This window comes from Fukomys damarensis, unplaced genomic scaffold (genome assembly GCF_012274545.1).
Source record: "Fukomys damarensis isolate Sample0158 unplaced genomic scaffold, DMR_v1.0_HiC HiC_scaffold_5, whole genome shotgun sequence".
In the NCBI taxonomy this organism is placed as follows: domain Eukaryota; kingdom Metazoa; phylum Chordata; class Mammalia; order Rodentia; family Bathyergidae; genus Fukomys; species Fukomys damarensis.
This window is the reverse complement of record NW_022900917.1, coordinates 81,385,406-81,400,648: the sequence shown is the minus strand read 5'-3', so window position 1 is coordinate 81,400,648 and position 15,243 is coordinate 81,385,406. Positions and strand designations below refer to the sequence as shown.

The following is a 15,243-nucleotide window of genomic DNA, read 5'->3' as shown; positions in this document are numbered from 1 at the left end:
CATTAGGTTTAGAGACTGTGAATATATTCCTTGTTGGGGAAAGTCCATATTAAATTACGGACTTGAACTAGTGTGAGAAGCACTGTGACAGAGCAGAAGTAGAGTGCACAGGCTCTACATACTAAAGAGTGAGAAATTTCTGTGGAGATCCTGCAAAGGCTTCTCAGTAGAGTTGTGTTATGGCCTAGAGTCAGGATGGTCTGGTCTGCTGTGGTTTGAGGTTGGTGGAAGCCTCGGGTACCATCTGCGCCTTCCCTGTTCTTCATCCAAGGTTCAATCTTACCCTTCAGTCTCTGAATTGCTGCTTTTCTTGGTATCAGAATCAAAGGTGTATGCTTGTTCTTTTACCAGTCTCCAGACACTTGAGCTAATGTCCTTACTCTTCTCAGCCACCACACACCTCCCGGGCTTCCTGAGTCAAATCTTTATTGATGACTGCTATTTCCCAAACCTATTCCCACATTATCATGAATGTGCCATTTAATTTGTAGCTGCTTGGCATCTTTAAGTCATAATTAACACCAAAGAAAGAGTTGGGCTGAAAGTGCTAATTAACTGGAAAGTAATAGTATGGCTTTCATTTGTATGTTTCACTGACCTTATGTAAACCATTGGGCTGGTCTCTTGGGGGATGAGCCCCAGCCTCTGGTTCTGAGTGTTTAACTTGCTAAGTGGACCACATCACAGCTATTAATTTTATGTCATATCACAGAAATAGAGCAGAAGGAAATCTGTGGTGACAGGTTCAATTGGGGTCTCAGAAAATTAGAGATCTACTTATACTTTTAAATTGGCTAGGATATGTATGAGGATGATTATTTTTCTCTTCCAATAGCCTTAGTTATATTAGAAACTGTGGAGCATTAGATTAGTAATACAAAGTGAACAATAACAGTTCATGTAAGAGTTGATCAAAATCTTAGGCAATATCTGGCAGAACACTCTGAATCTGAGTGAGGATATTGAGATCTAGAAGAAACACAACTTTCCCAAGGTTGTGTGGAGTTTTAATTACTGTCAGTTGTAACCATACTTCCTTATTTCTGCTACAGAGCCAGGGACTCCTGAGTTTTCACCAAAAGCCCCTCCAGGCTCCATGTCTCATGGAAATATGGCCTGCTTTGTGTCTTGGGTTCTTTATTTGAATGCTTACAAATGACTGTGTGCTTATTGATAGTCAAGGCCAATTTTCAAAAGCAACTTTACTGAGTGTGATTGGCATTCTGTAAAATGCAGCTTTGTGAGCGAAAGTCTGATGAATTTTGACAAATGTATTTTGCACATGACCATGACCACCATCAAGACGTAGGACATTTAGTTATCCCTCAAAGTGTCCCTGCTACTTTGCAGCCTGTTCTCCCTTGACCACACTGATTGCCTTCTTGTTATTAGAAATGGGCCTTTCTAATATTTGAAATACATGCAGATACTCCTGTTGTACATTGAGGTGATATCCAGTTTGGGATTATTATGAATAAAGTCTCTGCAGACATCTGCGTGCATGTTTTTGTGTGGATATATGTTTTTATTTTTGTGGTAGGAGTTGCGTTGCTCAGTAGTAATATAATAGTAGTAGTAATTGTAGGGTTTTTACAAATAAGGAATTATTTAGCTTTTCAAAACAATAATACTATTTTACATTACATCAGCAATTTCTGAGAATTTCAGTAGGTTTCTTAGGATTTTTTTTATCTGATCATGTTGTCTATGAACACTTTTATTTCTTCCTGACATGTACACCTTTCTTTACATATGGAACTTACATAGCTTAAATACAGTGTTGATAGAAGTGACAACTATATAGTTGCATTTTTCAGGATTTTTAGGTATAAACATTCAGTTGTTTATCACTAAGTATGGTTTTCACTATAAGTTTTTCATGGTTTCATCCCAAAGATTGAGGATATAATTTTCTATTCCTGATTTGCTGAGAGGTTTTTAAATGTCATAAGTGAGTTTTGAATTTTGTTAACTGCTTTTTTGAAGCTATTGATCATAGAGCTTTTGTTGTTGTTGTTGTTTGAAATAGGGTCTACTTGTGTAGTTGAAGCTATCCCTGAACTCACTATGTAGCTAAGGCTGACCTCAAACTTGTGGTGCTCCTTCTGTCTCAGTCTCCCAGGTGTTGTGCTGCCATGCCTGGCTCACACACAGAGCTTTTATCTTTCTGTTAATCTTCTGTTACTATTGTAGATGATATTGATTGATGTTACTAACCTTGCATTGCCGAAGAAGTCTTTCCTTGGCTATCCATAAATTGTGATCTATTTTATATATAACTGAATATGATTTGCTAATAGTTTGTTAAGGGATTTTACTTTTAAATTTTGTGAAGAGTTTTTACATTTAAATTAAAACTTATTATAGTTTTATTGTAAATTTTCCATCTGATTTCAAGATTTGGGCACTCTTGTTCTGATTTACAAAAAAGGAAGAGGTTCTCCATTTTATTTCCTGAAGATATTTGTATAAAATTGGTAACCCCCCCCCCCCACAGTGCTGGGGATATAACTTAAGGTCTTCACGTTGAGCTACATTCCTGGCTATTTTTAAATTTTTAATTTTTAGAAAGGTTCTCATTAAGTTGCCAAGTTGCCCAAGCTGGATCTGACTTTGTGATCCCCTTACCTTAGCCTTCCAGAGTGCTGGGATAAAGAGCTTGTGCCACAATGCCTGGATAGTATTCTCTTGAATACAGGTGTTTGATTGAGTTCAGTGGGGAAACCGTCTGAGCATTAGCTTTCTTAAAAAGGATGCTTTTCACTGTGAATCCAGTATCTTCAGTTGATATCAAGCCCTTTGGGTTTCTGTTTCTCTCTGATTCCATTTGGAATGTGTGTCCATTGAATCTGAGTTGTTGAATCTTTTGGCACAAAATTGCTTGTATTGTCCTTTTCTTGCCTTTTTTCTATCTATAAGGATGTATACTGATAGATATTTATTTGCATTTCTGATGGTGATAATTTGTTTCTCTTTTTTTCATTGATGAATCTGACTGGGAGAATTGTCACCTTTACTGATGTTTCCAAGAAGTGGGTTTTAAATTGATATTTCTTTTTTGAGGGGGCTGCCCATTTTCAATTTAAGATGCGTTGAATCCTGCTCCCCTTGCTGGTTTGTTATCCATTCTTGTCCAGCTCTGACCTGCTAGGCACACAGCCTCCTGTATCCTTAATGTACCCTGATATACTTACCTAGGGCACAGCATTTCACAACCTCAGTGGTATTGAGGCTTGTTTCTTTTACTAGACCTGAGTACAAGGACAGGAGTATGTTTTCTTCCTTTCCATTACCATGAACTATGGCACAGAGTAGAAATGCATCCAGGGTCATTGAGAGAATGGTGGAATACATGAGTGAATTCTCTTCTGAGCAGTTGTATACATGGTAGGGGAGTGGGCCAGGTAGCCATTAGCTCTGTTTTCAAGTCCTTAATGTGCTACTTCCTGAGTGGATGGCCTGGGCTACTCAGCTAACTACAGAGCTTCTCTTATGAGAGTAGCACCTTCCTCTGAAGACTTTTGTGAATATGACAGTCACAGTGGGTTGATCACTTAATATAGCATTTGGCACTTAGAGGTAGGTGCTGAATAAGAGAAAGCCATTGAAAGATCTTTCATTTCGGATTGAAAATCTCAGTTGTGATATACCTAGAGAATACATATTTTGTTTTTAGTTTCTTGCTTTTACTGATTTTTGTAATAATCTTTGTTCAGGGTAAAAACTGAAAAAAATGCTCTTGGAAGGGGAAGTCTTAGGTCATAATAGTGGGTGTAAATCCTGATGAGGCTGCATGGGGTGGTGGTGGGAGGACCTTTCTGCTTTGTTGGTGGGAATGTAAACTGGTATAGTTACTATGGAAATCAGTGTAGAGATTCCTCAAAAAACAGACTAGAAATTCTATTTGACCCAGCTGTTTCCCATCAAAGTGTCTTCCTGAAAGAGTTCAAGACATCGTATTACAGTGATACTTGTATACCCATGTTTATAGCAACCTGATCCATAAATAGCTAAATCTTGGAAGCAGTCTTTATGTCCATCAGAAGAAGAATAGATTAAAAAATGTAGTATCTACATACAATGGAGTAGCTTTATTCCATAAAGAAGGATAATCTTGAGTCATTTGCATGAAAATAGATACATCTTGAGACCATAATGTTAAGTGAAGTAATTCAAACCCATGAGCTTAAATACTATATAGCTTCTCTTATATGATAAACCCAAAATACAAATAAAGAATAAAATAAAAAACAGATAGGAAGTAGATAGATTTTGTTCAAATAGGAAGTGGATCAAGAGATGAATGGAGGGGAGAGAGGGAAAGGGATTGAAAAGAAAATGTGTTATATGTACATGTACCAACCCCCACAAGCAATGTAATCATTATATAATACAAATACATACTGCTAAAAACTAAAAACTGAAAGAAAAATAATAGTGTGTTGCTTCTCTTTACATTGATTGAAAAATTTTGAACATCTTGTGTCTTTTGTCTTGCCAGCCTACTTTATGGTTTTATTAAAATATTCTAATTTTACCAAGCTGAAGAGGCTTTTTGTCTCTTTTTTTCTTTTAATCATCAGGAGGAAAGGCAATTATACTTAATTTCACAAAAACATTTTCTGTGCTTGATTTTCATAAATTAGATATTTTCCCCTTAATTATATCTTTTTTCTTGATTCTCAATAGAGTAAAGAAACAGCCAATTCTAAGAAACACAAGACTATTTCTTTGTTCTTGGCTCTTGGCAGTTACCTATCTCTGTGTATTTTTTGCTTATTTCCTGGGTGATTTCTCCTATGTCACTCTTGGGAGGTGAATTTTAAGGTTAGTTTTACAAAGCAAAAAGCCAATGAGATGTTTGTTATAATTCACAAATTCTGACTTTTCAAGGTCATTATGAGAGGGCATTTCTTTTCTCACCCCCTATGTCTGCAGTCGGAGAAAGTCACTATGTATAAGATGGGAGGTGAGTTATGCACTTGGTGACTGATTTACCTAAATGTTTACCCATTTGGTGGTTGTGGAGCTTTCTGAGGTCAGGAGCCATGTGCAACTCCATCTTGTGGTAGGTAGGGATCTTGGCATTCAAAAGATAGCTGGAAGTATTTGAAGGGATGAATGAAAGAGTAGTCCTTATAGGCCAGAGTCAGCTGTGCTCAGGGACATCACTGACAGTCATGTTGAGGTGTATGCCAGGTTTTACCCTCTGCCCATGACAGGGGTAAATTCAGGAGATCTAGGATATGTTCACACAAAATCATCTACTGTCTGCAGATGATGGGGCTGTGCTTTGAGTAGTGGGAAAAGAATAGAGGGTTTTGATGAGGCCAAAATATGATCCTTGAATACTTAGACAAAATCTTTTCCCATGAGTACTTTTTAAGTAAGGAGAAGGCATGGCTTTATCTGTGCAATGAAGGAAGGATAGTGGTTTACATGGGTAGAGAGGATCAGTCAGTGAAGATATTTCTGGTAGTACAGGTTTGAAGGGCATCTGTAAACATACAGGCACAAAGACACGCTGAAGTGAGTTGGAATAATGAGTTTTTAAAATGGGACTGAATAATTTCAACAGACATTTCTCCATAGAATATACACAAAAGATCAAAAAGCATAAGACAAATACTCAATATCATTGTTCATTAGGGAAATGTAAATCAAAACCACAGTGAGATACCACCTCATACTCTGGATGGCTATTACCACAAAAACAAAAGACAAGTATTAGTGAGAATGTAGAAAAATTGGAAACCTTTATGTACTGCTGATGCAATATAGAATGGGGCAGCTGCCATGGAAAATGATATGAGGTCCATCAAAAAAGTTAAATGTGAATTGCTTCTCAGCTTTTTGACTAAGATCAAGTGTAAAAAAGTTAAATGTGGAACAACTGCCCAGGAATTCCCCTTTATATACCCAAAAGGACTGAAAACAGGGTCTTAATGTCTGCATACCTTTGTTCATAGCAGCATTTTTCACAAGAGCCTGAAGGCTGAAGCAACTCTGGTGTCTGTTGACTGATGAATGGCTAAATAAAATGTTCTGCACCCACACAATGGAAAATTATTCAGCCTTAAAAAGGGAGCCGGTTCTAACACAGGCTCCAACATGAGTAAACTTCAGGATCATTTTGCTAAGTGGAGCAAACCAGTCAGAGAAGGACAAAGACTGTATGATTCTACTTATATGAGTTTCCTAGAGAAGTTAAATCTGTACAGATAGAAAGTAGGAAAGTTGCCAGCTGTGGGGGAGGGAGGAGTAGGGATGGAGAGTTAGTGTTTAATGGATTCCAAGGTTCAGTTTGGGAAGATGAAAACGTTCTGGAGATGGATGGTGGTGATGGTTTATCAACAGTGTGAGCATACTTAAACCCTGTAGTACTGTGTATTTAAAAAGAAGTAAAACGGTAACTTTTGTTAGGTATGATTCCCCAAAGTAGAAAACCTAAAAAAATAAAAGAAATAGAACTAAAACTCATATCATCCTATTCTAAGCCACGTTTCCTCAGAGTGCCAGATGGGTCAGGCTGCAGAGGCAGAAGGAAATTCATGTCAGTGTGAATACTTTTTCAACTAGTGTGTTTCTCACTGAATCCACACTGAAGTCTAGTAAGGTCAGTATTAATTATTGTCCCCATCTGACAGCTGAGAAGATGAGCCCAAGAGTGGCAAGAGGAGGTACCCAGGATCTTGAAGAATCATAATGGCAAACCAACCTTTGTTAGTGTTCATACCTGCTTTCCTTCCACTATCCCAGCTGCTTGGAATGCCAGGTGCCTTCTCATGGGAAAGTCATGGTCCTCCTCAGCATAGCCACTTTGGGACCCACACAGGCTGTTTCCTTAATTTTAAAAAAATTCTGTGGCTATGGCTGCTTCCTCATTGGAGAGAAATAAGTCAAAGAAATAACCACGTGCTAAATTAATCTTGCCAAGAAAGCTTATTGAAGTGTGACCCTGGAAGCTTAAGGAGGAAGGTAAAAAGCAGGGCCTCCTTACAGCCTCCTGGAAGCAAGGCTTCACCTTGCACCTGCCAGGTGAGACCGATGTTCACTCCTGCTCCTTATGGTGTTCATGGAGGCCCTGATGGGCCAATGTCAGCATCTGACCTGTTGATCTGAGCTTACACAGTGTGCCCCAACTTTTGCCCTCACTGCTGCTTCTGGAAAATGCTTCCACTACAGTCATTTGTGGCCAACTAATTGCCAGAAATGGCGGGAGCTTTCCCAACTTCCAAGGGCATGGCTTTCCCATTTTCCCGGCCCTAACTCTTCTTGAACTTCCATGGCACTGCCCTTTGAGTTACTGGATTGCTGCTTATGTTATTGCTATTATATCTGCAAAACCATCACCTGATCCCAGGTCATGACAATTTGCTTCTGTGTTTTCCTCTAAGACTTCTGTCTGCACATTTTTTTAATGTAAAAGATGATATAGTAAATATTTCAGGCTTTGCCAGACACATATGGTCTCTGTTGCATATCCAACTTTGTTTTTATTTTGTTTTGATGTACTACCTTTATACAATGTAAAAACTGTTCTTAGCTTCCAAGCTATACAAAAACAGAGCAAGCCTGTCTTGGCCCATGGGCTGTGCTTTGCCAAGGCCTGTTTTAGGATGCTGCTGTGGAAGGATTTTATCATTTTAGTCAGGAGCTGAGCTGGGTTAGGATTTCTTGTTGCTATGGTTACTCTTGGTACCCCACAGACTGCAGATTCCTTTAATGTTGCTTTGTGCTGGGGCTGGAGGTGCTTAAAAGGAGGGGCTTTAAGATGCCAGTTTTTCCCCTCATGTTCTCCCTCAACTTCCCCCTTCCCTCCCCTCCCAACATGCTGTACCTCAGGTGGATCTTCCTGCACCTCTTCCTTCCAAGGTGCTTCTAGGCTGGTGACAGGGACAGATAGATGTCCCTGTTGTTCTCACCCCTCCTAACTCTTAGGGAGACCCTATGTATCTGGGCTGAGGGCTTTCTCATCATTTCTTCCCCTCATACCTAAAGTTGCCTTTGCCCATATTGTGGTGGTTACTGGGCATGAGAGTGATCCTGTTCCATTGCAATTGCATGATGCCTCCACTAGCATTGGTACTGAATCCTGGCACCTGGTAATTCTCTGCCTTACCACAGTAGAATGGAACTTTTCCCTGTATCTATACCTTGTTTATGTACTTTTACCTTGCCTGTGACCTTGCCCTGTGATGCCCTTTCCTTGGCACTTTGAGGCAAAGAAAGGTTGCATGGTTGCTTCCCTGCTCTGGAGTTGGGAATTCATTGCCTCACTTTTCTTGTAAGTGGTGGCCCACTGCCTCCTCCATGCTTGTACCAAAGGTGTCTGTCTGACCTCCCACCATTGTTTGTGTGAGTACCCAGAGAAGAACCTTGGAATGGGTAATTGCTCGCCTGTCTGGACACTGGAGTGGGGGTCTTCACTATTACTTGACCCCCTACCTGGCCTTAAGCAATCTATTACTTTTGAGTTGAGCCCTTCTTGCTCAGTTAGGTTACAGCTGGTACCTCTCTATCCTGTGCCCTGCTGTTGGTAAGATGGTGCTGCAACCTGCTTCTCCTAAAAGGGCTTCAGTTGCCTGTGATCACATTTCTGGGGTGGTGAATGTAGGTCTGGTCTCCTGGCTCACTTTTCCACCCTGTCCACCTGGGAGCCAGCTACATAACTGCCTTCTTGATGGAAGGATGCCCTCCCCTGTCCTGATGTATGTATCTAGGTCTAGGTGGTACTCATGGAAATGGGTTTCTCTTCCTAAAACAATGTCTCCAATTACAAAGAAAAATTTGGAACCCCTTCTGTTTGCATGTCCAGACTGTGGATTGTGTTCATGTTGGGTACCATAGGAAAGATGATGCCAGCTTAGAGATTTTAGCTAGGGTGAGAGTTGTCCATTACAAGTAACTTCACCTGCTGGGGTAGTCTTCAGACTGTTCTTCAGTGAAGCCTACTTTGTAATGGGAATCCTTGGAAACTTAGGAGCACTGACTTATCATTATCTTTGCAGACTCTGGAAGCTGTCCTGAATTTCAAGTACTCGGGAGGCCCAGGCCACGTGGAAGGATATTACAGGAACCTCTCCCTGGGGCTGCACGTGGAAGTTGAGCCATCTGTATTTTTTACCCGAGTCAGCACTCTCCCAGCAACCAGGTAACCATCACAGCACTGTGAGTCTGACAGTACTGTTGGAATCATGGGCCTCTGATTTGTTTTAGTTGGGTCCTCTGTGTGATCTGTGCTAGGATCCTCATTGCTCTGGATCTGAGGGTCTTTAGTAATAGACAGGCATGCTATAGGAACTGTCACTCCAAAACTTGGAAACAGCCCAATTGCCCATCAACTGGAGACTGGATAAAGAAAATGTGTGTGTGTTTGTGTGTGTGCGTTTTTAATAAAATGGAGTAGTACTCAGCCATAAAGAACAGGAAACTAGAGACATTTATAGCTAAATGGGCACATTGAGGCTGTACTCTTAAGTGAAATAAATAGGACACACATGTGTAAATACTGAACAGTTTCTCACATCAGAGAAAAGTGTAAATGAGGATCAAAATGTATAATAGATAATATGAAAAAGGAAGAAAAAGTCCAAAAGGAAAGGGGAAGGGAGAGAGGTAGAGAAAAGTAAAGAAGGGAAAGGAATAAATATGAGAAAAGTTAAAAATGGAAAGAAGGTCTTTGTAAATTAGGAGGGGTGGAGGGGTTGAAGGAGGACAGGGTATGGAGAAAAAAATAAGAACCAAGAAATATTATGTAAAGGTACAAATTCCAAATAATGAATGTCAGCATATTGTATATGTAAAATATACCAATAATATTAACTTAAAAAAAAAAAAGGAACTGCTACTCCAGGGGGTTGATTGAGCAGGCTTGCTATCATGCTGCTGCTGGCAGTTCTTGCGGAGATACCTTTCTCAATGTTGGCTCTTCTTTTGTCAGTAGGGCCTTGGAAGAGAGGGTGTGCTGTGGATGATACCTTGGTTCATGAACTTAATTCATTCCACAATTCTGGTGAAGATGGCTGTGGTCCTGTTTGTGGAGTTTGCGAATGAAGCAACATATTGCCAAACATTTGTTTGCGAATCACATTGTTTATGAACAGAAGTGTTTGTGAAGCGAGGCATTACTGTATCTTGAGAACTCCCAGCAGAGCCCTGCATTTCTTCCTGTGCCATTCCTGGTACTAGATGAAATAAGTGCTTTGTTTCAAGGCCTGGCTATCTGCTATTGCAGGGAATTCCCAGCCATGTGCAGCAGGAGGTCATTCCTACTTAAGGAACCCTTCTTGTGGTTCTCTCTGTGACTGACTTCTCTAGGCCTGGTCTTCCTTGGGGAAAAGGAATCAAATGGTTTGTCCACTTCAAAGCAGAAGTGGCAAGAAATGTTAGGGGTATTTTCACAGGTGGGAGAGTAACAGTTTCTCATCCTTTACTTTGACCTGTGGTAAAGTAGAGGCAGGGAGGCCTAGGGGTCAGTCATGTAACTGGTGGGACCCCAGCTGACTGGAAATTCTGGAGTTCAGTCCTGCCAGGTGTGTACAACCTCTGCAGAGCAGGTGCCAGTCGCTATGAAGCTCAGCTGGATCCTTAGGCTTAGCAATGCTCTGCACATTGGTGAGAAGGGAAGAATGGTCAGTATTATTTATTCTTAATAGAGTCAAGCAGCCGTGGTGAAAAATGTTTACATGATTATTCCTGAACATAAGGCATGTGAGGAAGGGAATGTCACAAGCAACCCCTTCCAGTGGTTTTCCCAATACATCACAGCATAAAATAGAGCTGTGTTGTCCATGTTAATGTTGACATTAAAAATCCAATTAAAATGATACAGTCCTAAATAATAAGTGTGGTTTGGGTTTATAGGAAAGACTGTTTTTCTTCCCAACTATTGGCAAATGTCTTTAGCCTGAATTAAAGGCTTAGCTGGGCCTTTTAGCATCACATTTCATCATCTATCATTTTTTCAGTCGTCAGAGTAATAATCTTTACTGGCAAGGCTTGCCTCTGTTTTGAATTTGTATAAAGCATTAAAGCACTTGCCCCTAGGGAAGACTTGGCCAGAATGCTGCCAAATGACATTAGGGTATGGCAGGCCCTTTCTGTGCCTCAGATCTGTTCCATCATAAACCTTCTATGTCTTTCTCCCATCCCCTCATCTCCTGCTGCCATTACCCATATAAATAATTCTCAGAAGCAGCACAGGTTGTTACTGAAATCCCCCCCATTGATATTTGGCTTCCATGTCATAGCCCCTGTGGTTCCAAATGACAATTTAAGGTGAGAAAAATGCTGCCATGTGGTAGGCTGCAAACAGATTTGGAAGAGTTGGTTATTAGCTGAAGTGCTAGTTGGGTCCTGATCGGCATCCTGTAGTCCTTGTTCTCTTCTGTCTTGTATGTTTCTGTTCCCTGCTTTTGGCATTGAGATTTTACTCCCAGTCTTCCTTTGCCATTATTCTTAAATTTAATTGATCACCAAAATCTGTGGATTAAACCTCTGAAATATCTTCTGACCACCCTGTGTGTTCCATTGCACATTCTAGTTGCTGTGGGAAGAGTCGCCTAATTGGTCCCCTGCCATCAGTATTGCTTCTGCAGCATCCTTTAGAAATTAATGTCCCTGTGTTGCTGCCCCCTACAGACTTTGTCAAGACAAAGTGCACAGTCCCTCCTGTGATATGCAAAGTGTTTAAAACTCTTGACTTGACCCTTCTCTTTAGCTCCTCCGGCCCCCAGCTTCTCCACACAAAAGCCATGGTGCTCCTTGCCATCACTAGCATATGTCAGGAAGTTTACCCTCCTGAGCTTTCATGTCTTTTTCTAAAACTGTTCTTTTTCTTAAAGTATTGTTCTTTCATTTAACCTTTTGTAAAATATCTGTTTGCCCTTGAGATCTGTGTTACTATTCTTGTAGAATTTTCCTGAGCATCACTAGGCAGAGGGAGCTGTTCTCACTGTGGGTTTCCTGTACTTTTCTTGCACTTCTAATAAAGCTCTTGCCAGACTGTCCTGGGAGTGCTCTCATTTATGCTTCAACTCAACACCTCTGAAGTTTCAGGTAGGTGCCATAGGAAGCACTCACTGGCATAAAATGTGGACAGAACCCAGTTCCTGTTTTCCTGGCAGCCTGATGTAAGCCTAAAGGGCAGAATTAGCAATTGCCCTTGAGATCTGTGTTACTATTCTTGTAGAATTTTCCTGAGCATCACTAGGCAGAGGGAGCTGTTCTCACTGTGGGTTTCCTGTACTTTTCTTGCACTTCTAATAAAGCTCTTGCCAGACTGTCCTGGGAGTGCTCTCATTTATGCTTCAACTCAACACCTCTGAAGTTTCAGGTAGGTGCCATAGGAAGCACTCACTGGCATAAAATGTGGACAGAACCCAGTTCCTGTTTTCCTGGCAGCCTGATGTAAGCCTAAAGGGCAGAATTAGCAACACATTGAAACTCAAATCTACATAAAAGAACAATGAAGCCAAAAAACACTAAATAAGTGAATTATATAAAAGATTTGTTCTTCTCATTTCTTTTCCTTTTCATTTCTTTCTGTGTGTGTGTGTGAGAGAGAGACAGAGTCTCTATATAGTTCAGGCTGTCTTCTAACTCATGGTGATCCTCCTGCCTCAGCCTCCCAAGTACTAAGATTATAGACATGAGCCACCACACCAGACTTTCTCATTTTTTAACTCCTTTAAAGTATATTTACTATTTAAAAAAATAACATGTAATTCTGTAGCATATAGCATATATACATTTATAATATATAACAAAAAAGTACATAGAATGAATGGAGAAATAGTTCTTATGCTATGTGCACAGTATTACAATTTAATAGAAATTTAGAATACAGTAAGTTAAAGATGCATATTGCAAGCTCTAGATCAACCATTTAAGGTATGGATAATAAGCTAGAAGACATAAAGTAAAATATTAAAAATCATTTTTCCAACCAAAGAACATGTATCAAGAAAGGAAAAGAATAAGGAAGCACTTGGGAGGCTGAGGCAGGAGGATTGTAGTTTGAGGCCAAACTGGACTACATGAGACCTTGTCTCAAAAATAAAATTAAAAACTTTTTAAAAAGAAAACAAAAAAGAGACCATATAGTTAATGTGGTAGATTAAAACCTGCTATGTCAAGAATTATATTAAATATAAATAGACTTATCACTGCATTTAAAAATGGAGGTTGTCAAACTCTATAGGAAAGCAACATGCCAACTGTATGCTCTTTATGAGAAACTTTAAATTTGCATAGTATAAAAGTAAAAAATGAGCAAAGCATGTATGGTAAATACCAGTATTTACAAAATTGATATGAATGTATTTATATAGTCTTTGAAGATAAAAGAGGACAATGTGTAATGATAGAAGGATCAAGTTATTAAGAGTGCATAGCAGTCCTAAAGAAATGTATTTAAAAACCTAACAGAACAAACTGATGTATTGAAGGGAGAAATATATAAATTCACATTTTAGCTAGATATTTTTCTATTATTGATAGAGCAAGTAAACAAGAGGAAAAAAATAAGAAATCTATAGCAAAGTTAGATAATTTTGTTAACAAATAACAAAATAACTAATTGTTATTTATAGAGCTGCAAATGTTTATATTTAAAAACTGAATGTTTTAAAAATCACTAATATAGATTCTTTATTAGTGAAAGAAGAGCAAAATGTACTTAGAGCAAACAGAAGGAATAACAAAGAATAGATATTAATGAGATAGAATATGAAAAGGAGTACTTAAAGGCAGTGAAACCAATAATTGGCTCTTTGAAAAGATTAATAATAAAATTAATAAATTATAACCAGTCCTATCAGGAAAATGAGGGCAAATTATCAATAATTGGAAAAAAAAAGGAGTGGTATCACTGCAGATTCTACAGATATTGAAAGGATAAGACAGAATATTGTGAAAAATCATAATTTTAATAAATTTGACATCTTAGATACAAAGGACAAAGAGAAAAAATAGAACACATAGATATGAGTTAAAGGATTTAATTTCTTAATTATAACTTTCTATGAAGCAAATTTTATGTCTAGATGACTTCATTGTTAAATTTATCAAGCTTTTAGGAAAGAGCTCATACCCCCTTTACAAATGAACAAAAATGAACAAAAGGGAATCCTTCCTCACTCCCATTTTATGACATTAGCCAGCATCACTTTGCTGCCAGACCTACTCAAAGGCATCAGGAAGACAGAATGCTTTTAGGCCAGTAGTACCAAGTGCATGAATATAAGATATGAACACAAAATATTATTGAAGTTACCTTTATCAGTATATATAATATAGCATGAACAATTCAGGTTTAAAGTAGAAATATGTTTTATTTTTTAACCATTGAAAAATCAGTCATTGGAATTTACCACATTAGCCAAATAAAACAGACATACAATACAATATCAGTTGGTGAAGAGGCATCATTTGCTGACAAATCCAGCTCTTAAACTTAGGTGTAAACACTCCATAAACTAAAACTGAAGAACTGTTCAGCCTGAGGAAGGCAGTGTATAGAAATCTTACAGTTAATGTCACAATTCAGGAGAAAGTCTGATCACTTTTTTGCAATATGAGGACCTGAGCACATATGTCCACTTTGCCACTGTATTTATAATTTTTCTTGCAATCCTAACCAGAGCAATAAAACATAAAAAATAATTAAAAGAATGCAAATTGGAAAGAAGTAAAATTATTATTATTCTCATACCTATCTTTGCATGATATACATGTACAATAAAAATATTCTAAAAAATCTACCACACAAAAGAAATTATTATAACTTGTCATTCAAGGTAGCAAGATTGCAAGTTCATCTCAGTATTAAAATATATATTTATATATATTTATATATACTTGTGTATACTAGCAACTAACATTTTGAAAATGAAAATTTGAAAATAATGTAACAGAATAAGAACAGTGAAACACTTCAGAATAAATTTATAAAAATATAATCTTTACCTGAAAAATGACAGAACATAACTTAAAGAAATAATTGGAGAGAGATACCGTGCTTATCGATTGGAGGAATCAATTATTGTTAAGATGCCCATTTCTCAACAGTAATTATAAATTCAATACAATCCTAATCAAAAGCCTTGTAGTTTTTTTTAGTGGAAATCAAAAAGCTCTTTTTATAAAATATTTTAAAATGGACTGTATCTAGAATGAACAGAATACTTGCCCTAAAAGAACAAAGTCAGAGGATAGAGACTATATGGTTTAGACTTAATG

At 38.4% G+C, this 15,243-nt stretch overlaps 1 protein-coding gene across 11 annotated transcripts in view; it reads left to right on the top strand.

The window, feature by feature from the left end:
- The window catches only part of Trappc9 (trafficking protein particle complex 9), a 682,458-nt gene that overhangs the window by 445,851 nt on the left and 221,364 nt on the right, over positions 1-15,243 (top strand). For all 11 annotated transcript variants that reach the window (XR_004516032.1, XR_004516033.1, XM_033760864.1 and 8 more), the window contains one exon: positions 9,012-9,154. Coding sequence is in view for 9 of the 11 variants with exons in the window: in XM_033760864.1 (XP_033616755.1) it covers positions 9,012-9,154 (143 nt within the window). In the remaining 2 variants the exon portion in view is untranslated. The remainder of the gene's footprint in view (positions 1-9,011; positions 9,155-15,243) is intronic.